This window comes from Panthera onca, chromosome E2, assembly GCF_046562875.1.
Source record: "Panthera onca isolate mPanOnc1 chromosome E2, mPanOnc1 haplotype 2, whole genome shotgun sequence".
Taxonomy (NCBI): Eukaryota; Metazoa; Chordata; class Mammalia; order Carnivora; family Felidae; genus Panthera; species Panthera onca.
Genome location: NC_138353.1, coordinates 26357864 through 26382135, shown reverse-complemented (window position 1 = coordinate 26382135; position 24272 = coordinate 26357864). Strand labels below are relative to the sequence as shown.

At 41.3% G+C, this 24272-nt stretch overlaps 2 protein-coding genes across 6 annotated transcripts in view; one reads left to right on the top strand and one right to left on the bottom strand.

Moving 5' to 3' along the window:
• The window catches only part of SIAH1 (siah E3 ubiquitin protein ligase 1), a 42681-nt gene extending 38821 nt beyond the window's left edge, over positions 1–3860 (top strand). For 4 of the 5 annotated variants that reach the window (XM_060650827.2, XM_078438557.2, XM_078438558.2 and 1 more), the window contains one exon: positions 2452–3860. In XM_060650827.2, the coding sequence (XP_060506810.1) occupies positions 2454–3302 (849 nt within the window). In that variant the 5' untranslated portion in view covers positions 2452–2453 and the 3' untranslated portion in view covers positions 3303–3860. Of the gene's footprint in view, positions 1–1824; positions 1903–2451 lie in introns of all 5 variants that reach the window. The other variant, XM_078438556.2, reaches the window with a different exon arrangement.
• Positions 3861–9334: 5474 nt separating this feature from the next.
• LONP2 (lon peptidase 2, peroxisomal) overlaps positions 9335–24272 on the bottom strand; it is a 102362-nt gene continuing 87424 nt past the window's right edge. The window contains exons 12-15 of the mRNA XM_060650823.3: positions 23598–23740; positions 13463–13670; positions 12841–13031; positions 9335–9747 (exon numbers count right to left, since the gene is read on the bottom strand). Coding sequence (XP_060506806.1) covers positions 9526–9747; positions 12841–13031; positions 13463–13670; positions 23598–23740 — 764 coding nt within the window. The 3' untranslated portion in view covers positions 9335–9525. The remainder of the gene's footprint in view (positions 9748–12840; positions 13032–13462; positions 13671–23597; positions 23741–24272) is intronic.

Below are 24272 nucleotides of genomic sequence, written 5' to 3'. Positions count from 1 at the left end.
TGGATCAGGGAGTGGCTGCAGCATAATTGAGCTGGAGTTTGCAGTGATGTTTCTTTTGATCTGCTGTACTTTTCTCTGTTTAAACCAAGCTTCAGGTTACGTCATCACTCCTGCAGGGTTGTCCAAAGTCCCTTTAGTCCTTGATTCCAACTGCAGGGCTGCTGTAGGGTCAGGATTCTTTTTGTTGGAATTGGGTTCTACCTTTGGAGTTTGGGGAGGTTTTAGCAGCTGCTGTCCTGTAATATCTCCATTCACGAGAAATACTGGCCTCACTTCACTTGTTTTCATGCTTTAGATATGGATTTAAATCCAGCTTTCTATGGTGTTTGGGAGAATAATAAAGATACATTGTAACATAAGCCTGAATGATTGATGGTCAGTGTATAGCTATTTTGCTAGGTCAAGAAATCAAGCAAATATTTTTCTTGCTTATATTTTCCTAGTTGTATTAATGTTGAATACAAATTGAATTTATAGTCCCTTGATGTAATTAGCTGTTTTGGTTTAGGGATTTGAAAAGGCATTGGTAGATTAGACTGTTTTGTGCTCAGGGAACCACTTTCCAATTACAATGTTGCTCACTTAAGTGAGCAGTATAAAATAGGCCATGAAAACAAGCATACAGCATATATACGGGGTGTTTTGGCAATGCTAAGCCCATTGTTTCACAAGTGATGGAAAATGCACACAGATCATCATATGCACAAAGAATCTTACACCTGGGTTATACAGTGTTTCAGATGAGAATTGATTTCTGTTGTCCCTAAGTGCATGTGATAAGACACATTATGATGGAATTCTGCAGTTTTATAAACTCTTGAATTTTAGAATATTAACTTTAGTGACTGTGGGATTAATCTTTTTTTTTTTTTTTTTTTTTTTTTGCCACTCTGAGCCCTCCATTGAGGTGTCTATCCTTGAGTAATCTGGAACCCCAATTGCATTTATATGGTCACATTGGTAACCAGCATTGGTTTTCAAAGTTTAATTCTTTGCAACAGAATAATGATTATAATTGGGAAAACATTAAATTTTAGACAGTTTTCATTTTGTAGAAGTAAGGCTTATACAGTTACTAGGAATATACTCTTAGGACATCAGTAGACATCTTTTGTTACCCCTGAGATAAATAAGACCTGGTATCCCAGCAAAGGTAGATTCATGGAAAAGGTGTTTGCTTTATCTTTCATTTAGTCTGACAAGTTAGTTATATTGTTGTCATTTCTTCAAGATGACATTTATCTCTTTTTTAAAAAAATTTTTTAATGTTTATTTTTGAGTGACAGAGAGAGAGACAGAGAACTAGCAAAGGAAGGGCAAAGAGAGAGAGAGAGAGACAGAATCCAAAGCAGGCTCCAGGCTCTGGGCTGTCAGCACAGAGCCCAATGCAGGACTCGAACCCACGAACCATGAGATCATGGCCTGAGCCGAAGTTGGAAGCTCAACCGACTGAGCCACCCAGGCTCCCCGATGTTTATATCTTGAATAATTACTGCTGTGCTGATAAATGCTTCCACAACACTGGTAGGGTACAAGGAATTCTTAATCTGTTGACTATACTGTCCCCAATGTTGTGTCTCTCTCTGGTGCTTTTATCTTTATTTACCTTCTTTTTCTTTTTTGACTCTTCTTCCCCTTTGCATACTATATCTGATTCATATTGGGGAATGGAATTAGACTGGAAAGATGTACTTTCTCTAAGTACCAGACTTAGAACTTTTGAAGATGGCCCTCCATTTCTCTTCTCTTCCCCCCACTTTTTGAGGTGTGGGGCACTGATCAGTGGGAAATAAGGTTAATACCTAGCTGATGTTAACGTTCTAGGGGAAGACTTACTAGAGGAAGATGGATGATGGGATGGCAGCAGACCCCCTCCATTCCCCAAATCTATGTCTAAAGCAGGTAACTGTTTACCATTAGGCGGTGTTAACCAAAGCTAGTGCCCTGGTGACCCTTTGGATCACTTGTAGTTCCCTGTAGCTGCTGGTGGCTGACTCAGAATGGGAAAGAAATAGACTGAGCAGGGGAATTGAACACAGAGACAGAGGGAGGAGAAAGTCCAGTCAAAACTGATCTGATTGGGCTTAAGCTACTTAAATGGTGTTTCTTAGTAGTTTATGGCCCAGTTTCTGTTTCAGCATTTATTCCATGTCGTCTAGTCCATCCAAGGAGATTTTTAATAGTTCTTAAAAAAGGAATTCTGCATGTGTTCTGGAACGTTTCGATAAAGAGCTTTGTCTGGTATACAACTCCTGATAATCAAAATGTGTAATTAGTGTAATTTATGGTTTTTAAATCCGGTGTCTGTGTTCCTTTTATCCTTTTGCTCACAGTACGTTTTGCATGAAACTTAAGTATTTCTGGCATGTAAACATTATTTATGAAACAAATGATAGTTGTAGTTATTTTTCTCCTGCCTCTTTTTATTTTTATTTATGGTTTTTGTTACAGAAATGAGCCGCCAGACTGCAACAGCATTACCCACTGGAACCTCAAAGTGTACGCCGTCCCAGAGGGTGCCTGCCCTGACTGGCACAACCGCATCCAATAATGACTTGGCGAGTCTTTTTGAGTGTCCGGTCTGCTTTGACTATGTGTTACCACCCATTCTTCAGTGTCAGAGTGGCCATCTTGTTTGTAGCAACTGTCGCCCAAAGCTCACATGTTGTCCAACCTGCCGGGGCCCGTTGGGATCCATTCGCAACTTGGCTATGGAGAAAGTGGCCAATTCCGTACTTTTCCCTTGTAAATATGCCTCTTCTGGATGTGAAATAACTCTGCCACACACAGAAAAAGCAGACCATGAAGAGCTCTGTGAGTTTAGGCCTTATTCGTGTCCGTGCCCCGGTGCTTCCTGTAAATGGCAAGGCTCTTTGGATGCTGTAATGCCCCATCTGATGCATCAGCATAAGTCCATTACAACCCTACAGGGAGAGGATATAGTTTTCCTTGCTACAGACATTAATCTTCCAGGTGCTGTTGACTGGGTGATGATGCAGTCCTGTTTTGGCTTTCACTTCATGTTAGTCCTGGAGAAACAGGAAAAGTACGACGGTCACCAGCAGTTCTTTGCAATTGTACAGCTGATAGGAACACGCAAGCAAGCTGAAAATTTTGCTTATCGACTTGAGCTAAATGGTCATAGGCGGCGATTGACTTGGGAAGCGACTCCGCGATCTATTCATGAGGGAATTGCAACAGCCATTATGAATAGCGACTGCCTAGTCTTTGACACCAGCATTGCACAGCTTTTTGCAGAAAATGGCAATTTAGGCATCAATGTAACTATTTCCATGTGTTGAAATGGCAATCAAACATTTTCTGGCCAGTGTTTAAAACCATTGCATTCAGTTTCACAGAGAATAAGGCACCCATCTGCCTGCCAACCTGAAACTTTTGGTAGGTGGAAGCTAGACACATGAAGGTAAATAAGAGGAAAGGCTGTTAAATACAGGAAACAGTTGCATGTAGTAACACTAATATATTTAAAAATAAGTCAACAGTAAACCACTGAAAAAAATATATATATACACCCAAGATGGGCATCTTTTGTATTAAGAAAGGAAGCATTGTAAAATAATTCTCAATTTGTGTTGTAGATTGAGTGTACTGTTGAAAAATATCGGGTTTTTGTTTGTGTGCCTGCCAAGTTTGTGTGCGTGTGTGCGCGTGTGCGTGTGCGTGTGTGTGTGTGTGTTTTTCTTTAACCGACAAGCCATGTTGAGTGGTCTTGGACCACTGCTTTTCCCTTTGTGAGTCAATACATAGTGCTGCTGTGTGTGTATATTTTTTTGTGTGTATTTGCTAATTTTTATTAATTCTAGTTTTTCATTAAATAAATTTGACTTTCTTTTCTGTAATTCAGGTTTTTCCTCACTTTATTTTGTACCTTTTTAAAGTTAGTGTCTTTTTGATATGCATAATTGTTTATGATAAAGTTTATACATATGTGTTCAGTACGTATTTTCCTTTCCCTCATTAATCAGTTCATTAGAAATATTTTCAATTCAACTCTTTTGTGAAGATACGAATTCCAGAAAGGAAAGGTAACATCAGAATTATCAGGAGGTATTTAAAGCAGTTATAAGATGGTCTCTGTCTCTGTCTCTTTTTCTCCACTTGAGTCATATCTTTGAACTTATTCTTTAAAAGGTTAGGGAATACTGATTTTTTTTTTTTTTTTTAATTCTGGAAAAAAAATCAGGCTTTTTTCTTCCAAGTATCTTGGACAAATCACTTGTTTAAAATTTGTTCTTGTATTTATTGGTTTTGCAAAAGAAGGCATCGTCTTAGACAGTATTTGTAATCAAAAGCAAATCATTTGTTTAAAAAAAGGCAGTTTGCAAAAAATGTTTTTGGTCTTTTATAATTCTCATTAAAAGAATATCTGGCAAATTAAAAACTCTTAACGTGTCTGCTTTAGCTCTAAGTTTGATTAAAATCCAAATAGTTTTCCCATTCAATTCTGTACTTCATAACTGAAAACAGTGTGCTGCATTTTGAAGTGTGATAGAATTATTCTAAGCAAAAGAATAAGTATATGGCCTCCGTTACACAGTCTTGTTTTTCTTCCCTCTCGCTTACATTTGTATTCTCACAATTCTGTTAGGAGACTAATTGTAATTAGTTAAAATGCTGATCACTTTTTCCCCCTTAAGAAAAAGAAACACAATAAAGATGAGTTAGTGTTTCATAGCAAAATGGTTATGAGCCTGGGCTCTACAGCTGACTTCCAAGGACCTACATGCCGTTCTAGTTCTACTGTACTTATCAGCCATGGGACCTTGGGCCCCATTTTCCTAATGTGTATGATAGGGTTAATTATGGTAGCTACCCCAGAGGGCGAGATGTGATACCAGTAAGTTAACCTAGAACAGTGCTTTGCACACAATAAGTACCCAGCAAATGTTAGCTGCTGTTATTATGCCTTTAACCAGAACTGTATTTTTAACTTGCTAATTACCCTGAGGCACCTGACAGGATTCTGAAATTGCCTTCTGAATGGCCAAAGATCATTTTATTTTGTGTGGCTTTTACAGGTGCACTGAACTTAGAAAGTCAGTTAAAATTAATTTGGACTACCCTCTTATCCCACCACCAATTCTGGATACCAGAATTTACTTCTGGTAACCATTTCCAGGAAATGAGATTTGTGTAGTCTCTTCCCTGACATAAGCATTATTTTTTGAATTGGTTGTAACATCTGCTTGTATAGCCATTTTTGTGGTAAAAGGTCAACCACAAAGGTGTATCTTGGTCTATTCCTGTTAGCATGTGTTTTTAGAAAAGCAGTTTTCCCTCCTCATTTGATGTATTGAATACTTTGGTGGAAGTGTATCATTTTGTTTTTAAAATATTTTGAAGTGTTTCTCGGATTATGAAAGTAGTGTGTCCTCAGTGTAGGGTTTAGGGGTTAGAAAATGGCACATTCAAGAGAGAGATGTAGGCATCCATTCAGAGATGACTGGGAACATTTTTATTTTTCTAGTCCTTTGTGTATTTACGTGTGTTTTGATCGTTTATAACCCCTTCATGCCCTCACACATAACACAGCCAGTGCATAATTTTAGACACCATTTTGGGAAATGTTTGTGAGGATTAATTATAATTTTATCCAGTTTCCTGATGTTAGATACTGCTTTGTCCAATTTATCCATGTAAATCTTTTCTGGCTATTTATAAATAACCTGTGAACATTTCTATATGTTTCCTGATTCTATCCTTGGGATCCTTTTTTTTAAGGTCTTGTTACTTTTTTTATCACTTTCTGGAGAGGTTTCAGTGGACACAGTAGCAGTGTGTAGGATTTTCTCTTTCATTGTAACCTCATGTTTTGCTATTTAATGCAAATTAAGATAGTAAATTTTGTCTACTATAGTAAACAAAATGTAATTTGACAGCTATAAGGTTGACATCTTAATCTTAACTATATTTTAAGTCATCTTCATATTCTTGGTCTAGAGGGATGATGAGATCTATAGCCATTTCTTGGTCCACTTGAGATTTTAATCATCTTTGTTATAATGAGTGTTCTTTCTCCTATTAATGCCCTGCCCTGTCATTTGGTGTCTTGGTGTTTTCTTTCAGGGAATTGTATAGGGTGGGATAGGTGATCTTCTTAAACTTTGTTCTTTTGCGTTTATACATACATGTATTTTTTAATGTTAATTTTTGGGAGAGACCGGGGGACAGAGGATTCCAAAGTGGGCTCTGCACTGACAGTGAGTCCAATGTGGGGCTCGAACTCCATGAACCTGACATCATGACCTGAGCTGAAGTCTGACACTCAACCTACCGAGCCACCCAGGTGCTCCTCTTTTGCGCTTACATTCTTAAACTTGAATTTGTTCTGTTGGGTTGAATCATGGGCCAGTTTTATATGTTGATTGTTGGAGAACAGTTTTTTGTTTTGCTGATTTTTATTATAATGATTAGTTTTTTAAGGCCCACATTTCTTTCTGCAAACTACATGTATGGGAGTGGCTATAGAAAAATCATCGTGTCCTCCTGCACTTAATTATGGGAAAGTTGACTTCATTTTAGTGGTTCCTAACTGGAAAATACGAAGTCCGCCTATTATACCCTCAGCACTTGATTACCCCACAACATGGATGGCATCTAGTCCAGTGAGCTCCTGGTGGCGTAGACATCACTAGGCACGGTGTCCAAAGATGGGTGTCCAAATCCTGTGCATTTCAAGCAGCCACTACCAGAGATGGCACTGGAAATGAAACCCATTTGCATCCCACTCTTACGAAGAGAATTTGTGCTATGAGCAGAAAGCAAGTCTTGACTGATGTCAAGGAAGAGAAGGAAAGAAGGAAATCTTTGTGTTTCACTCAACGCACACACATTTTTGCCCTTTCTCTTACACTAAAAAAATTCAGGTAGGTTTAGTAGCCTTTAAATACCACTCATATAACCAGGAGATCTTATTTGTAATCACAGATTTATAAACTGCTGTTAAATACTTTATGATCAGATGCCATTTTTCACTGTAATCTAAAGCACTAAAAACCTCTGCCCCTGATAATATGGTTAGTGGTCAGGTTCAAACAAAAGAGGCAGAATCAAGTAAAAAATGTGTATTCCTTAAGTAGACCATATAGAATTTCTTGATTACCAAGACACCTAAAGCTTTATTTAGTTTTCATACTTGAAGAGTTTTAAAAGCTCATACGTAAAAGGCATGCAGAGTACTGGTTAAATACATCCCAAGGCCTCTCTAGTCCTACTGAATTAGAATTTCTGAGTCAACATTTTCAATAAAATTCCCCAGCTGGTTGTGATAAAAAGGGTGTTTAGATAACACTTTAAACATAATGCTAGGAAAAAATACTCAACATCATTAGTCATTAGGGAAATGCAAATCAAAACCAAGAGATGCTGCCTCACACCATGGGGATGGCTATTCCCAAGGTGGAAAAGTGGTGGCCAGGAGTGGAGAGACTGGGATCTGTGTGTATTGCTGGCAGGAACGGCAGATGGTGCAGCTACGGAGGAGAACAGTTTGGTGGCTCTTCACAGTTAAGCATGGACTCCTCCTAAGAACAGCAAGTCTACTACTGGGCATATACCCCAAAGAATTGGCCAGCAGAGGACATGGCTAGTCGTACACTCATTATTAGCAGAACTCTTCACAATAGCCAAGAGGTGGAAACAACCCAAAGTTTCAACAGATGAATGGGTAAGATGGGGCTCGTGCACACAGTGTCATGTTATTTGAAGAAATGAAACTCTGATGCATGTGGTCAGCATGGATGAACCCTGACAACACACTAAGTGAAGTAGGTCACATACGAAAGGTTACATAATTGGCAAATTCATGGAGAAAAGGGGGTGGCTGGAAGACGGGAGTCATGGTTCAGAGGGTAGAGTTTAGGATCATGAAAAAGCTCTGGATAGTGCTCGCTTCGGCAGCACATATACTGAAAAAGCTCTGGATATAGATAGTGGTGATGGTTACACACCATTGTGAATATAATTTCCCTGAATTACACACTTAAAACTGGCTAAAATGGTATATTCATTTGTCACCATAAAAACAAGTGAATGAAATGAGAAACCAAAACCAATCCCAGAGAAACAAAGGTCATACTGTTGAATAATGTCCTACACACCTGGGTTTTTGCCATTGGCTCTTTAGAAAGGTGCGTGCCGAAGCAGGGGGCGTGGGGATGCCCTACTGCTGCTCAGATGCGTACAAAGCTGCGTGTTCAGGACTCTTAAGGAAGAACATGGGTTAAGTCCCACTTTGTGTTCTTTTGCTACTTCTGGGTGTAATGAGTCAGAGCGATCTGGGTATGGATCAGCTCCCTCTGGTTGCTGACAATGAACATTGTATTTTCCTCCCCCGTAAAGATGGCTGAGAAGTGTGAAGTCCTAACAGTGAGAGGATAGTCCGTGAAATGTTTTTAAATGCCCTGATGCTTGCTCTCGCACCAGCCATAAAGAACCCTAGATCTGGATGTGGGATTCCAGAACACATTACTGGCAGGTATTTAGGTAATTTGCAGACCCCATGCTCTTCTGAGGCATTCCCCAGTATCTACATGTGTTCCAGCATTCTGTTAACACAGGACTGTGAACGTCAGCATTGTTTGAACCTTGCATTCTCCTCAATCTTCACGGGAACACGGACTTCAGTACTATTGCTTGCATTTTACAGGTAAGGAAAAGCTAAGTAATTGGAAGTGCCCGACTTCCTTCTCCAGAGCCCGGATTAAGTCACAGGAGAAGGGACCATGGAAAGTACTGGATCTGGGAACTGGCACAGCAGACCGGGAACAGACGGGAAGTGACAAGAGTCAGGATACCAAGTTTGGGGACCCTCCCAGGGTGGATGGCTGCCTCTCTCTGGGAACCGGACTTCTTTTTAACATGATGTGTACTAACATGAGCCACCAGCCTGGTGTAAACGATCACTTTCTGACTGCCCCTTCCTTCAGCATTAGTGGCACCAGTACCAGGGTGTGTAGACCTCACCACAGCTTCACCTCCTTGAATAGTTTCCACAAAGACTAATGGTGATATTTTCATCTTTGCCCAGTACCCCTTCTATGTTGTTTTTGGGATTTGATGTCTCCCGGTGACTCTGCTAAGGTCTATACCAATGGTTCCTGATGTTGACTGTGCATCAGAATCCCCTGCAGGGCTTCCCAAAGCAGATTTCTGGGCCTTCACCACCCAGAGTTTGATTCAGGTCTGCTGGTGGGCCTTGAGAACTTACATTGCTATCAAGTTCTCAGTACAGATGCTCCCGTTCAGGCATCACACCGAGAACTGATGCTCTGTACCTCTCCAGGGGCAGTAATGATTCCACTGAAGACAAGAATTCAATTTTTATCAATCCGTTTATTCAATTAACATTTCTATAATCAACACCAGCCATTTGAGTGAGGTTACTGTCGTGATCATGTTCAAAGATTAGGGACACTTAGCCTACCTCTACTGGTATGAACAAAAACCTTTTCTGTGCCCTTTGGCACTTCATAACTTGCAATTCTGAAAAGTCGGGATTTGGGCCTACAGTTTGCTATTTAAGAGACCAGGTCTGGTCTTGACAATAAAGCCACCATCAAAAGCTGCATTAAGAACTTCATCCAGGCAGCTTGCTGTAACAAAACTTAAATCCTGTCGTACATTGCCTGGGATTTCTTCAAGGTCTTTTTCGTTCCTCTGAGGAATAATGACTTGCTTCAATCCTGCTCTGTGTGCCGCCAGCACTTTGTCTTTAATCCCACCCACCTAGGAGGAGAGAAGAAAGTTACTCAGATTTCTGGACATCCTCCGGCTGTGAAAAGATCCCTGACCCAACTTTTTTTCACAGCTATTTTAAAACGTCTAAATCATCTTCCATTTTGTTACAGCATGAGCTAGGAAAGCCATTAAAAAGGTTAATAAACAGTAAATTGTTTTACATTTCGTGTTCAGTCCTTTTAATGGGGGAAAATTCCAAATTTTCAGTAATGAGCACCTTTTATGTCCATGATCCCTTTTTGCACTGTCAAGGTTAATATTTATATTCCATTCTGTAATCAAAATCTTATCTATAGGTTCATTCTGAAAAAGCATTACATTATCTTGACCACAAATACCATTTCTATAGAGCTTAGTTGGGTGCCAGGATCTCTCCTTCTGTACAGGTTTAAAGCCATAACCTTTGTGCCACTTGATGAAGAAAATCTATCCCAAATGATCTAGGCACTTAGGTGGTTTTAAAGTATGTCCACAATGGTCCCTTCATAAAAGGTGGAGTCTAATTCCCCTCCCCCTGAATGTAGGTCAGGCTGAGTGACTCATAAATGGAATGTGGGGGAAGTGATGCTGTATGACTTTCAAAGTTAACCCATAGAAAATGAGAGTTGCTGCTGCTGCTAGATCTGTCTCTCTTGGATCTCTTGCCCTGGAGGTAGCCAGCTGCCATGTTTGAGATCACCCAATAGCCCCCCAGAGAAGCCCTAAGGTGAGGAACTGGGGCTTCCTGCCAACCAGGACCAATCTGCTAGTCATGTGAGTGAACCATGTTGGAAGCAGCAGATCCCCAGCCCCAGTCAACCTTAAGATGACTGTGACTGGGTTGCTGTCTTGACTGTATGATGGGATCCGGAAGCAGAAGAGCTCAGCTAAGCCTCTCCTGAATTCCTGACCCACAGAAACCGTAAGAATAACAAACACCATTGTTTTGGGTGGTGTGTTATACAGCAATAGACTCCAAATGCAGCTCTCAGTCATACCACCCAGAACACATAAGCCCTGGAGACAGCTCTCAGAGCCCTCCAACCACCTGCACTGACACTGGCTGCTCCAGGCCCTCCTGCACAGCTATCCTCCTCTTTCTAGGCTCTTCGGTATGCTGCTGACGTACACTTTCCAAGTACCTTCTTCACAAAGAATCTAAGACAAACAGACTCCTTGCATGTATGAAAATAACCATTTTACTTTCACATTTTATTGAAGGTGTATACGAGACTGGACTTCAAGTCATTTTCCATCAGAATTTTGAAGGGACCATACATCTGGTGTCACTGAGGAGAATGATGACAGAACTTTCTCCTTGGTTACCTGAAAGGCTTTGGGGACGACCTCCTTCTCCCAGCTGGTGTGGACCCTTTCAATCTGAAGATAACCTTCAATTCTAGGAAACATTCAATTCCATTTTCTGTCTACTAGAATGCCTGATAGCTCAATGTTGGATCTGCCTGCTTTTTCTATTATTTTTTTCTGAACAGTTCTTTATTTCTAAAACAGTTTTAAATCCAAGTTCTGTCTTATTCTCTGTTCTTGAATCGTCTTTGCCAGCGTTAGCAAGTCTTTCTCTTAAATGCTGCTGCTTTTCTTCTGTCTCATGGGACAGGTTTAAAACTGGAGGCTTACTCAAACTTTCCCTGTGGGGCTTGGGAAAGCCTGGACCTGGTTGAGTGCAAGTGGAAGAACCACTTATTCTATGGAGATTTCTATGAATCCCCTCATTTTGTTTCCCATTTCTTTCCTGCTCTCCTGGTCTGTGCTTTCTGGTTATGAGCCTTTGCTTTTCCCAGATTCCTGCTGGGAAGACTGTCTCTATCTCCAGTTGTTTCATCAGCCAGGATACTTTCTTCCAGAAGGTGGCTGAACTCAGCTGCTGACTCCCCGCTCATTTCTGAGTGCTTGTATTGCCTTCACTCTGCTTAGTCTACCATCTTGAACTAGGAGGTTGAAGAGTTCATGGTCTGTAAAGTATTTACATTTCCTATTACTAGCACAGCTAGTATTAACCACTATTAACCACCGTTACTGTCTCTTGGAATGCAGTTAATTCCTGGGTAAGGGATCAGACATTCTTTTTGAGTAGACCTACTAATGTATCATAAGAATAGGGTTTAGAATATGGTTGAATTCCTGGTCGAATTTTAAAAACTGATTTAAGTTTATTTTGAGAGAGTGTGAGAGACAGAGGGTGCATGTAAGAAGGGGAGGGGCAGGGAAAGGGAGAGGGAGAATCCCAAGCAGGCTCGGAGTTGTCATTGCAGAACCTGATGTGGGGCTCAAGAGATCATGACCTAAGCTGAAATCAAATCAGATGCTTAACTGACTGAGCCACCCAGGTGCCCCAGTTTTGGTGATCTTAATTGGTGATTATGATCTACTTTCACCATTACTTTATAAAATAAAGGTGCTCTCAGAATAAAGAACATAAGTTTCTTTCCTCATTGTGCTATGAACCTGCCCAAATTCTGTTATAGACTGGCACTGGTAATTAATGACTTAGAACCCTAAATGTTCACTCAAGTTCTCTGCATTTTATGTGTTTTTTTAGAAGTAGTTTAGGGTATGGCGGGGAGCCCCAAAGCTCCATATATATAAAGATATTTTGAGAATTTAGCCATTAGACAGGGCTAGTCTTTGTTATAGTTTCCATTTTATACTTATTTTTCTATAAATCTATCAACTACAGTAATCTAAATTATCTACAGGAGGTCTCACAGGAACTTAAAAGGTTGAAAAATTCGCTTAAAGTTTAAAAATAGCTGCTATCCTGTTTTACACAAAAGCTATCTAGTTAACAATTTGCTAACTACAACAGTCTCAATTCTTCACCTCAGTGGCTGACATCACCGATGACCAGACTGATACTTTTTTTCCCCTCACGAGTCTTCTTTCTTAGAAGGGAAAATATGGGGAAAATTGTCAGTTTTTCTTTTATTTCATCAATATTGAAAAATAGGAGCTAGTTACAAAGTATAAAAACTTCGTGTTTTCTTAAACGAAGGTATTTTTAGGAAGAAGGCAAACTACTATGAATTTAAACTTAAAATTAAAAAAATTGAAAACCATATAAATCACTTTCTTAAGACTTACTGGAAGAACGAGACCCCGCAATGTGATTTCTCCAGTCATGGCTACATCCGAACGCACCAGCCGCCCACTAAAAAGTGAGGCGAGACAAGTTACTATGGTAACTCCAGCAGATGGTCCATCTTTTGTGACAGCACCAGCTGGGAAGTGCAGATGGATGTCTGTGTTGTCAAGAAGATCAAAACTTCCAGAAGCTTAAAAAAGGAAATAAGGATTTTAATGTAGAAAAATTAAACCTGTTTTTTTTCCCTCTTAAAAAATAAAAAAGATAAAAATGACTGTTGTGGTTAAATGAATCCCTCAAAATATTAATGGGCATACTGGGCATATATGGGCATATAATCAGAGTGGGGGTCTGGAAGAAGAATTTCATTCTACTCTGAGTGGAGCTGAAAACAAACCCTTGGAATTAGTTCCTAGTTTAGGCACTAGCCAGATAGTCCTAAAATGGGAACTAGAATTTTCTAAGGGTGTTTAAGCAAAGGTTTATACTTTACTGGAGGTGTAACTGTTAATTTAAAGCTCATCTTAATCCTTGCCACAGAACTGTGAGATGCCTCCCGAATCACGATCCAACGGCTCTTCCTTGCTACGGCTGTACCTCTGCCGGGGCTAGGCCACTCACCATTGGTCAGATGGTATTTCTTCGCATTGCTGCGGAGCCAGCTAATCGCGAGATGGGCAGACTCCTTCATGACATCCCCTAGCTGGCCAGTCAGAGTCAGCTGACCTTCGCCATCCATTCGGCTTGCCTCCACAAACATGATTTCCCCACCTAAGGGGGTCCAGGCCAAACCTATTGCCACTCCTGGTTGACTCAACCGCTCAGACACCTTGAGAGAAAGGAGAAAAATGATCAGTTCAGTCAACAACAGCCATTACTTCCCGGCTGGCTAATCACGTTACCAGAGCCTACTTCTTCAGTTTAAACTGAACTCAAAGCTTCAACTCAAAGTACTTATTACTTCACATGATTTGAAGTCACCCCTTAGGATGTGTGGCTTTCCGCCAGAAGAAAAACTAAACTTCCTGTTTGGCATTTATCAGAAACAATTTTACCTTAGAATATGTTGAATAACTTTAAGAGCCACATCTAGTTCCTGCCCTAATTTTGAAGGAACAAACCCAACTGTTTTATCTATGAATATTTTTATTAGGCTACATATTTATAAATACTCCAGAACCTACCTTCATTTGTTTCAGAAAGCAGAAGCCCTTTCTCAAATATACGTTTAAGAACCATTAGCTCCAGAAGACGAGTGTGAAGGTAGATATTAAAACCCTTAGATCTTCTCTGCCACTTTCCTTTCTCTGTTACTGCTGCAGAAACACTATAAAATATTACTTCATGATGCCCCAGATCCTTTTGCATGCGCTTAGAGGCCTACTGTGTGCCCTCACTGCCACTGTAAACCGAACGTGTCCACTTGCCCGAAACCACGAGCCAGGTGATGAAGCCAAACAGTTCATCCAAGTTATGAAAGCACATAAAACCTAACAGTACAGCTGAAACACAATCACCCTCTGAGCCTCCACATTTCTTATACTACAGAAGTTATCCGTATCAGGAACGGGGCACATGTCAACCCACTGCTAATGCAGATATGAAATTCTTCCACCAGAGGGAACATCCTCACTGAGAGCAGCAGGATCAATGATCTGAGTTTCTGGTTAAAGGGCTGGGTTGATGATCTTATTCCTTTTCCAAGGGGCTTAGATGGTGAAAATCTTGACTTTAGAATACTTCAAAATCATGTGAGGCATTCACGAAAGCTATTGGGCACTTATATTTAGTGGTAAGCCGTATAGCATTATTTTAAAAGTTTGTTTCATATTTACAAATTTAATTCTAATTAACTTCATATTTGATAAGTTAGAGAGATTTGGAAGTCCAAACTATAGTATTAGTTGAGCCGATACTGTGTACTGGGTTTCACTTCTCTCCGCTTTGCATTTGTGTAAACCTGTTCTAGATTTACTTGAGGAGAAAGACAAAAGATCAATATGCAAAAGATCAGTGTTATTTAAAAAAAGTTTAACGTTTGTTTATTTTTGAGAGACTGAGACAGAGCACGAGCAGGGGAGGGGAAGAGAGAGAGGGAGACACAGAATCTGAAGCAGGCTCCAGGCTCCGAGCTGTCAGCACAGAGCCCGATGTGGGACTCAAACCCACAAACCAGGAGATCATGACCTGAGCTGAAGGTGGACGCTTAACTGACTGAGCCACCCACGCGCCCCAAGATCAGTGCTATTTAAGAAAAATGTAGAAGCAACTATTTAGAAAAGTGTTCACAAGGCTTGCTTTCTTTCTAATACAAACCACTTCTCTATACCTTCATGAAATCTACCTTGGGTGGGAATTTGCCCATGGTTCCTGTCTTACCACATGGCTCTTTTCTAGAGCAGAGTGAACTTATCCTAGAGAATTATCCTCAGTGCACTGAATCATGTGTTAATTTAACAGAAAAAGCCATCTGGCAGAATTCTGTTAGCCATAACAAGAACCATCCCTTTCTTACAGCTCAATCCTCAAAACTCATTTGTCAGAATAATACCAAAAATGTCCCCAAAGGGTCAGGAGTAAGGTGCTTGTTGATTACTATGTCACTTTGAGAAACCAAGCCAGTTTTCCAATATTCTCCATCTGCTGGGAGGCCTGGTACTTGGGGTTGAGGAACTGATGCATTGCTAATTGAAAGCATGGGGGGCAGGTAAGTACAGAAGGCCAAACCAGAATCACACAGGCCCACAAGCACTGTATTCTGACTTGATGGTAAGTGTTCTCATGTTAACCTGAAGATGGGAAAATGACAAATCTGTGACTTAACAAAACACAGGCGGGAGAACTGACGGGCTTGATTACCAGCAAACCTAGCACCTCTGTGATTTAAAGCTAATAGCAGTTATCGAAGAGGTAAAGAATCTTTAATTCTTAGACTTGGAATCATACTTTTTTTTTTTTTTTTAAGATTTTATTTTTTAAGTACTCTTTACACCCAACACCGGGCTCGAACAACCCCGAGATCAAAAATTGCATGCTCTACCAACTGAACCAGGCAGGAGCACCTGGAGTCACACTTTTTGAGGGCATGTGTTCTGAAACTGTAACAATCAAGCATCAGGTTTCTATTTTTCCCTCAGAGATGATGGGAGTGCAAGTAAATGTGAATGTAAGACACGTGCTCCTTTTCTGCTCCTTTTATTAACCCCTTCTTACACAACAATTTGTTTTCATTTTTTTAATTAAGAACATTTTTTAAATGTTTATTTTTGAGACAGAGAGAGAGCGAGAGAGCACATGCGCGAGAGCAGGGGAGAAGCAGAGGGAGAAGGAGACACAGAATCCAAAGCAGGCCCCAGGCTCTGAGCTGTCAGCAAAGAACCCTACATGGGGCTCCAACCGTGAAGTCATGACCTGAACCGAAGTCAGACGCTTAACCAACTGAGCCACCCAGGCACCCCAATAATTTGTATTTCACAGCACTCCTTAAAAAGTGAATTGATATGGGGGCGCCTGGGTGGCTCAGTCGGTTAAGCATCCAACTTAGGCTCAGGTTAACAATCTGGCTTGAGTTTGGGCCCCGCACTGGGCTCTGTGCTGGCAGCTTGGAGCCTGGAGCCTGCTTCGAGTTCTGTGTCTCCCTCTCCCTCTGCCTCTCCCCCATTCACGCTCTCTCTCTCTCTCCCTCAAAAACAAACATTAAAAAAAAAAAGTGATTTGACACAATAATTTCAAAACTATGTTTATCAGTACTTTTCTATTACTTTCTAACTCCATTAGTAGTCTGTGGAATCATCAGTTATATTAGCCAAGACGAGCCTCTGCTTGAAGTGGAGAATGCTTCCCCCCCCCCAGATGTCAAAGTGGAACACGAGCATCTCAAGTTCACTTCTGTCATTCAATTTCCCACCTGTATATTTTTGTGCTTCCATTATCCTGATCTGTTAACTACATCTTGTTCAACAAAAATGATCAATTTCTTCTGTAATAATTGTGCAATCATGTAAATCAATCATCTAAATATGCAGATTGAAGAAGTGTTGAAAATATTTAATGAAAAACCTAATGAATGGTTGCATTCTTAACAGCTCAATGGACAGGAGTGTTTAAGGAGCACTTGAGTACTAATCATGGCCAATTTCCCACTGTTAATCCCCCTTGATTAACCAGAAAGAGTGATAATTGATTGAAACAGTAAATATGTACAATTCTTTGTGACTGTTCCAAGCCCAGATAAACGCTCACAGCTTTATTACCTTATTTACTACTGCAGCCTCATGAGAGGGATCAAGAGTTTTACATTCATTCAACAGTGCTTTACAGAGCATCCTGAGCTAGGCTCCATTACAGACTGAAGGGGCAGGATATCAAAGTGAATACCTCTTAGAACTGACAGACTACTTGAGGACATTAGATGAAGGCACAATTCTACTCCAGCACCGAGAGAGGATGACAGAAGACCTACCGAGTGCTTTCATCTACAGAGCCTTGAAGAGGCAGGAATCCCTGTCTGGGAGCTGGGACAAGGTTATGGAAGAGGCTGAGCAGAGTCTTAAAATATGAGTAAGAGTTTGCTGGGCAGAGAAGGGCCAGGAAGCTATCATAACAGAGAGGCCAACAGGTGTCAACGACTGGATAATTCCAGGGGCCTCCTTTCCAGGGGCAAACTCAGTACCACACTGAATGCACAACCCGAGCCCCCAGAGGGTGGTGGTCCACGTGCAGGATGGTTAAGCAGTGACACACTGTCGACTGGTTTCTCTCAGAACTCAGAGAGCGTTTCTGCTCCCGCAGGGCCGTCACCGCAGCAGCTACCCATCTGCCAACTTCTTTAAAGTCTTTGTATTGAGATCCTAAGCCTGCAGTTCATGAATATTTGATTTTTCTCCTTGTAAATTGGTTTCCGTTGCGTTTACAAAAGGGAAGGTCAGATCCCGTTTGCTTTGGAGAGTGGCTGGGGTCCATGACTGTCCGCTCTCAAAGCCATGTTAAATAGCCCCCGTCTGGCCTGATGCCACACTGCAGAGAGCTGGCTGCTTTCAGAGCCCGTCAGTATAGCCTTTTCTCGGCATAACCCATCCGTGGTGGGCGCTGGGCCAGGCCGCGTGTGCAGCATTGGTGCTGTAGTAAACAGCATGTTTAAATGTTGTGGAACCGAGAAGTAATTTACCACCGCGATTCTTTTGGGCATTTCATTAGTGTTTACACTCTGCCCATTTCTAGCACCTGATTTTGTCTGTTTGAAAGATAAGCTGATGGAATCTCCTGGAATTCACCTTTGGATGCATTCTATTCAAGATGTTTTAAAAAATCTGCATGTCTATCTTCTTTCCTTTAATATTATTTTTTAAATGACCTTCAGATACGGACTTTTTGTACACCACTGCAGGAAGCCAATACTGAGGCTTTAATACAAAATATGAACAGAGTCAGTAATATTCAGATATCTAACACAATCTCAGGACTAGCAGGATGGACAGAACGTAGACACTTAAGGCACAGATGACTAGTTTTCTGAGGCTGAAAATTAAATTTACCATAAAGACTAGAGCTTACCTGTTCTTCTGTGTCACTACATTTACAATCTGAGAGTTTAAGACTGTCACCCCCCAGAGATATTTAGTCAACTGCAAGACTGGCCAGGTAGGATATGTACCCAGTGATGTGGAGGCCTCTCCTGCTTTCACTGGGGTGCAAATGAAAATTGTAGGATTCTCATTCCCTGTCCCATCCCTAGGGTATTCATGTAACCAGTAAGAGTAATTACAACTGAGCTGTTATTAATGGCAATCTCCTAACTGACCAGATTAAATAAGATTAAATAGCTGTGATTTGATTCTGTACCTCGATGTGGCCCAGCCCGTGCTTCTGAGGAAGGACTCTAAAGTAGCGTGCCCCGTGTCAGCACAATGGCATGCAGGCCGCCTAGGCTGCTGCCGACACCTGCACCCATGCCTGCTCCTTCGCACCTTTTCTTCCAGTGCAGGGAGATCTTTCCTTTCCTTTTTAAAAGTGCGTTTAATTGAACTTGTTTCTCTAGGAAATTTCCTTGTATTGGAAAAGGTGACTATGATACTGTCCCTAAGTTTGAAATCTAGACTAAGTTCCCAGAACTCATTTTCCCACCTGTGTAGGGAATTCTAAAGGAATGTTAACTGTTAGTTAAAATGTGCCATCTTACTTTCTCCCTCACTGTTCGTTTCTTAGGTTGGTCACACCTTTGGTAGTAACATATTTTTGCAGATTCTCTTTGATGAGAGTAAGTAGTTAGGGGCGGTATAAGACTATTAATTGCAGGTATAAAATCAGGACTACAAAAACAGTAAAAACAACCTTCTTTTTAAAATATATGTGTTTTTTTGGTGATTGGGGATGGTCCTGTTAGTTTTTACAGAGTGCAGTGGTTGCAGGAACTAGCATTGTTTTTTTAGCATATGTACCAGGCACTATGTGGGTGTTTTATATACATTACCTCACCAAATTCTAAAATCCACCCAAACACATACATACAATTACCCCCTGTGTCAGATGAACACATCACACTCGGGGAGGCTGGGCTCATCACCAGGTGAGGGACAGGCCTCCCTGCTCCTCTCAGACCTTCTTCCTCCTTCCTTCTCCTAAACCCCTGTTTACTGCAGCTGGCTTTCCCACATTCATTCCCTTCTCCCCATTTTCTGCTTTCAAACACTATTCTCCTTCCTCACCACCCCGCATCCTGCCATCATCTATGTCGTGCTAGCATCCACCTCTGGCTATCACCTACGGTGTCCTCAGAAAACAGCTGATGCTCTTCTGCTTCCTGGATTCTGTGTTCTCTGAACACCTCCCCAGTTCCAACAACGGTTTCCTCACTGTAACTCAGCCACTCTCCTCTGGGCCCTTATCACTAACAGATACCACACCACCTCTGAAATCTGAATTTTAACCCTGCCATCCCTGATCGTTTTCTTCTCCTTCTAGTTCGCTTGTCCTCGAGACCATTGCTTCTGCCACCTTCACATCATACACTTGCTCTGTCCTAGCTTCAGTTCTCTCCTCGTGTGACAAATGAACCTGTGTTCCAACATTATAACCATTTTCTTGTGAGGGACTCACTATTTGTGCCCCTTTCCTCATTACCCCCACAAAGGGATCCTCATCACACACATGCCATTTCCTGCCCTTCACTCTCGGTCCCACCCCCAGCTCACCTTCCCAAAGACTCTGTACCTGCTAACCCTCTAGCAACATCCATCCTACTCTCTCTACGGGATCGCTGTTATCAGCAAACAGGGCTCCGTTTGGAAACATTCTTCTTGTGGCCTCCACACTCCCTTTGAGCCACCTCATTTCTCTGCAATCATTCACAGCTTCTGAAAAGAGTTGCCCACACACTAATCCACTTTCCTGTCACCTCCCACTCTTTGTCCAACACACTCCCAAATCGACCATGCCCACCACTCCCTGTGGACCGCCTCTTTCGAGGTCATGGACTTCCATGTCAAAGCTAATACACAAACAGCAAACACATTTGGATGTCCCCTCCTTCATGAGGGTTTGTTTGTTTGCCATGCTCCTTTGTTTTCATGGCAGCATAAAACCTATTTCCCTCTTACCTGCCTGTTACTTCCGAACTTTTCTTTCCCCCCAGGGCTCCTCTTCTTCTCCATGACCCTAACTGTTGGCATCTTTAGGGCCTGCCCCGAGGCTACTTGCTTTTTTCTAGGTACACTTTTCCCTCTGGTGACCTCAACATTTCTGGGACTTTAAATATCCTCTCTTTTCTGACAGTTCTTTAATTTATACCTCCACCTTAGACCTCTCCTCTGAGGGACAGGCCTGCATGTCCACACGTCGCCTTTCCTGTGCCTCGGACATTTCACACTTAACATGTTCACAACGGAGCACCAGCCCTTGCCCTCCATGCCTGTCTTTCCCGCCTCAGTAGATGGCACCACCATCCGAAGATCCTGTTGCTCCCACCTGATGACTGTTTCCTTTGTTCCCTGTCCATCATCCACCAGCAAGCCCGAGTCTACCTATAAAATGAGCCTCCAATGGTGCTGGAGCAGTGGCCCTGACGTCAGTCCTGCCTGTGTGCCTTCCTTACAGCACCACCCTCACCCTGGAATTATGTGTTAACCTGTTCATTTTTGCTATGAAAGTATCATGAAAGGAGAGACTGAATCCTGCCTGTTCACTACCGTATTTGCCAGCAGCGCCTTAATGACTATTCACTGAACAAATGAAACTCTAGAAGAAAATGACAGACCCTAGACTTTTATCTTTATGGAGAACATAGGCATTTAAACCAAAAAAGGTGCCTTATAACACTGTGGGATCACCTCTACACATACTCCAACATTCTTAGTGTAATGTCTCTGCAGACTTTTTACCTGGGAGTGCATGAAGAGCGACAAAGACTGGCCACTGTGAATCCCCTGTGAGAAAGAACCAAGGCCTGCCCAGGTGCTGGTGCTCCATCTCTCTCACGTGAGAGACAGATCACACCTCTGGAGTCAGGCCTGAACCAAATCTCAGTTCTGGCAAAAGATGTGTCTTCTTGCAAGTTATTTAAACACTCTAAGCCTGTTTCCTCATCTGTTCTTGGAAAGAGGCCATAACTGAGGATTCAAAGATGTCTTACTTGTGAGAGGGTCTTCTGTGGTGCCTGATACCTAACAGATATACACAAAAAGTAGCCAAGAAACCCATCCCAACCTCTCCCATTCCAAAACACAGCACTACATTTGGTAAGAATATAAACAAAAATCTGACGTAGAGCAGATGGCGTTTTTTTTTTGGAACTGCCATACTTCAAGCCATTCTCTTTTAGCAGAGAAGGGCAGGAATTAGCTTGGTCTGACACAGTATTGAAGAAGAGCAGAAAGAATACTAGACTTGCCATCAGCTGGTCGGAGTCTGAATACTGACTTTGCCATTTGTACCTTATGGATTTAATCTCATTTGATCTCTTCAGACTTCTTCCCTGGTGTAAAATGGAAGACTCCCAGCACAGTCATGGCCCTCAGGGACAACAAAGAGATGTTCCATAAATCTTAATCTTGGAGATGCAAAAGCTCAGGCAAGGCTGATTAAGAAGTTTGGAGCTGAAGGTCATCAGGCCACTAGAAGCAGACAGAAACCCCAGGCTACAGGGTGAAGTCTCTCAAGTGTGGAAAAGATGAACGAAATGTCCCAAACTCCCAAGTACCAGACCTACCATTCTAAGATGCTATTTATAAAGGCAAAATGGCCACTGGACTCTACCTTTCAGATTCATGTTGGTGAAAGTGCTCAGATGCCCAAGGGGAAATAAAATGAGTTTCTCTAGAGCTGCTGAACAGTATTTGTGACATTTCTCATTTCTGTTCTTTTCCTCTTTTTTTTGGTCAAAGCTCCAAGAATGTCAACAATGCTTCCAAACCTAATAGCAGAAATGGCCAGGAGAGAAGGGTATATGCAACAGAAACACATATTGATATTTTGTTTTTATCTGTTGCTCTAGTTTAAATTCCCAAAGGACTGCTGGAACGTACTGTTCCAGAAAGCTTAGAGAAAAAAGCCCACTGGAAATGCAGGAGTCAGAACCTGTTTGCATCTTTACTCTCAAGGCAACTGCATTCTCTCAGAACAGAAAAATCAGGTTTTGTTCACTTTCTCCACCAAAGAAAGTTTTGCTCCATTTCTTAAAACATTTCAAAATTTAAATCCATGATAACTGAAGAATTCAAATACCCAATTTGCCTCTGATTCAACTGTTCAAGACCAGATTTACTATTGAGAGTACAAATTTCTATTCTTGTAACAGAGTTTTACAGAGAGGCTCATTAGCTTTAATGCAGCTCAGAGTTTAAACAGATAAACAAGATGGGTTTGGGGACTATTTTTCCTTTCCTCAGTTTTAAGACTTGAGGAAAACCTTATCTACTCGTGATTTTAAAAATCAGATGAAGAGATTATCTTCTGCATAATTTATCAGATTTATTCTCCTGAAAATCTTGTTTTTCCTTAAACTGAAAGGAGGAGGTGATGGTAAAGCTTCTGAAGAAAGATGCTATGTTCAGTAGTATAATAAAATTCTTTTCTAGTAACTGACCCATAAATTAAGCTCACATAAGAATCCTCTGAAATGTATTAAAATCCCTCAGTAGGCATAGATTCAATACCTCTCCATCCAGCTGCCTCAACTCAGTCTTAGGGCTCAGGCCTTTCTGACTGGACACTCCGCTGTGAGGGACAGTTAGGAAGAAAGATGGAAATAGGGCTCGTGGCTCTGACCTAAAAGAAACTTAAAACTTATTAACAATGAAATGACAGATATTTGAAAGATACCATCTGGGTCTGGACAAAGATACCATCTGGGTCTGAAGCTAACGCTAGGCTCATGTTTTCAGATATTCTGTACTAGTCTGTTTGCCTACCTTTGTCTCCCAAGCCTTTGATAGCACACACAAAAAAATCCTTAATTAGGAATTAATAGGAATATAGAATTTCTAAGGAGGAAAGTCAGACACTGTTCATAAAATGGAACTAGAGGGCAGAGAATGAGCTCAGATCGAGTTTCCAGAAGAGCATATGGACAAGGTCCCTGGCTCTCTAAAAAAGCCTTATTATCACATAAAGCACTAAAATTCACTACCATAGAGAAAATAAGTTTCCAATCTGTGGACAAAATTCAGCCTCCCAAACCACCCGGTTCTACCTCTCTCCCAATCCATGAAGCAACTATCAGAATAAATTGGTGGGTATCAACAAAGGAAATGAGAATGATCACCTCCATTTCATACATTGGGGGCCCAAGGATGTCTTTCAGAGCATGGAAATCAATCAAAATCGGCATTTCGGGTGGTAGGGCTAAGTCCGTAGTGTCATTGATAGATTCAGGTTTTGCATCTTCTAAGATGTGTTCTTTACAACCTAAGAGAGAAAAATGTATTTAGAAATTCTCAGAGATTGGCAGCTTTGCAAATTCATTAGCAGTATGTATCAAACAGAAGCAAAGTAGACTTTAACAGATCAGTCACCTTTATGTATTTATTCAGGCACAAAAATTCACCTTGTGATCTGTAGAACTCAGGCAGAGAATCAGTCTTTCAAGAGCCCCTTGAAGGTGATGTAATGTGCTGTCTTGTTCATTTATTCAAACCTGTTTGTCCTCTACCCCTCGCACTCCATGTAAGCTCCAGGAGGGCACAACCCCGCCTGTCTTCTTTTTAACCATTATATTCTTAAGCCAGGAACAATGCCTGGCTCTGTTCAACTTTAGAAAACAGACACTGAAAGGCCAAATGCAATAGATTATTTTGTATAATTTCGTTAGATCAATGGGACACAAAGTTTCCAATTCCCTCTTCAGAGGAGTTCCATCAGGTGTCCCATTTCCTGATAGGCAGCATGAACTTGGAAATGACAGATCCCAGTATAAGCAATGCTTCTTTTTGTAAACACA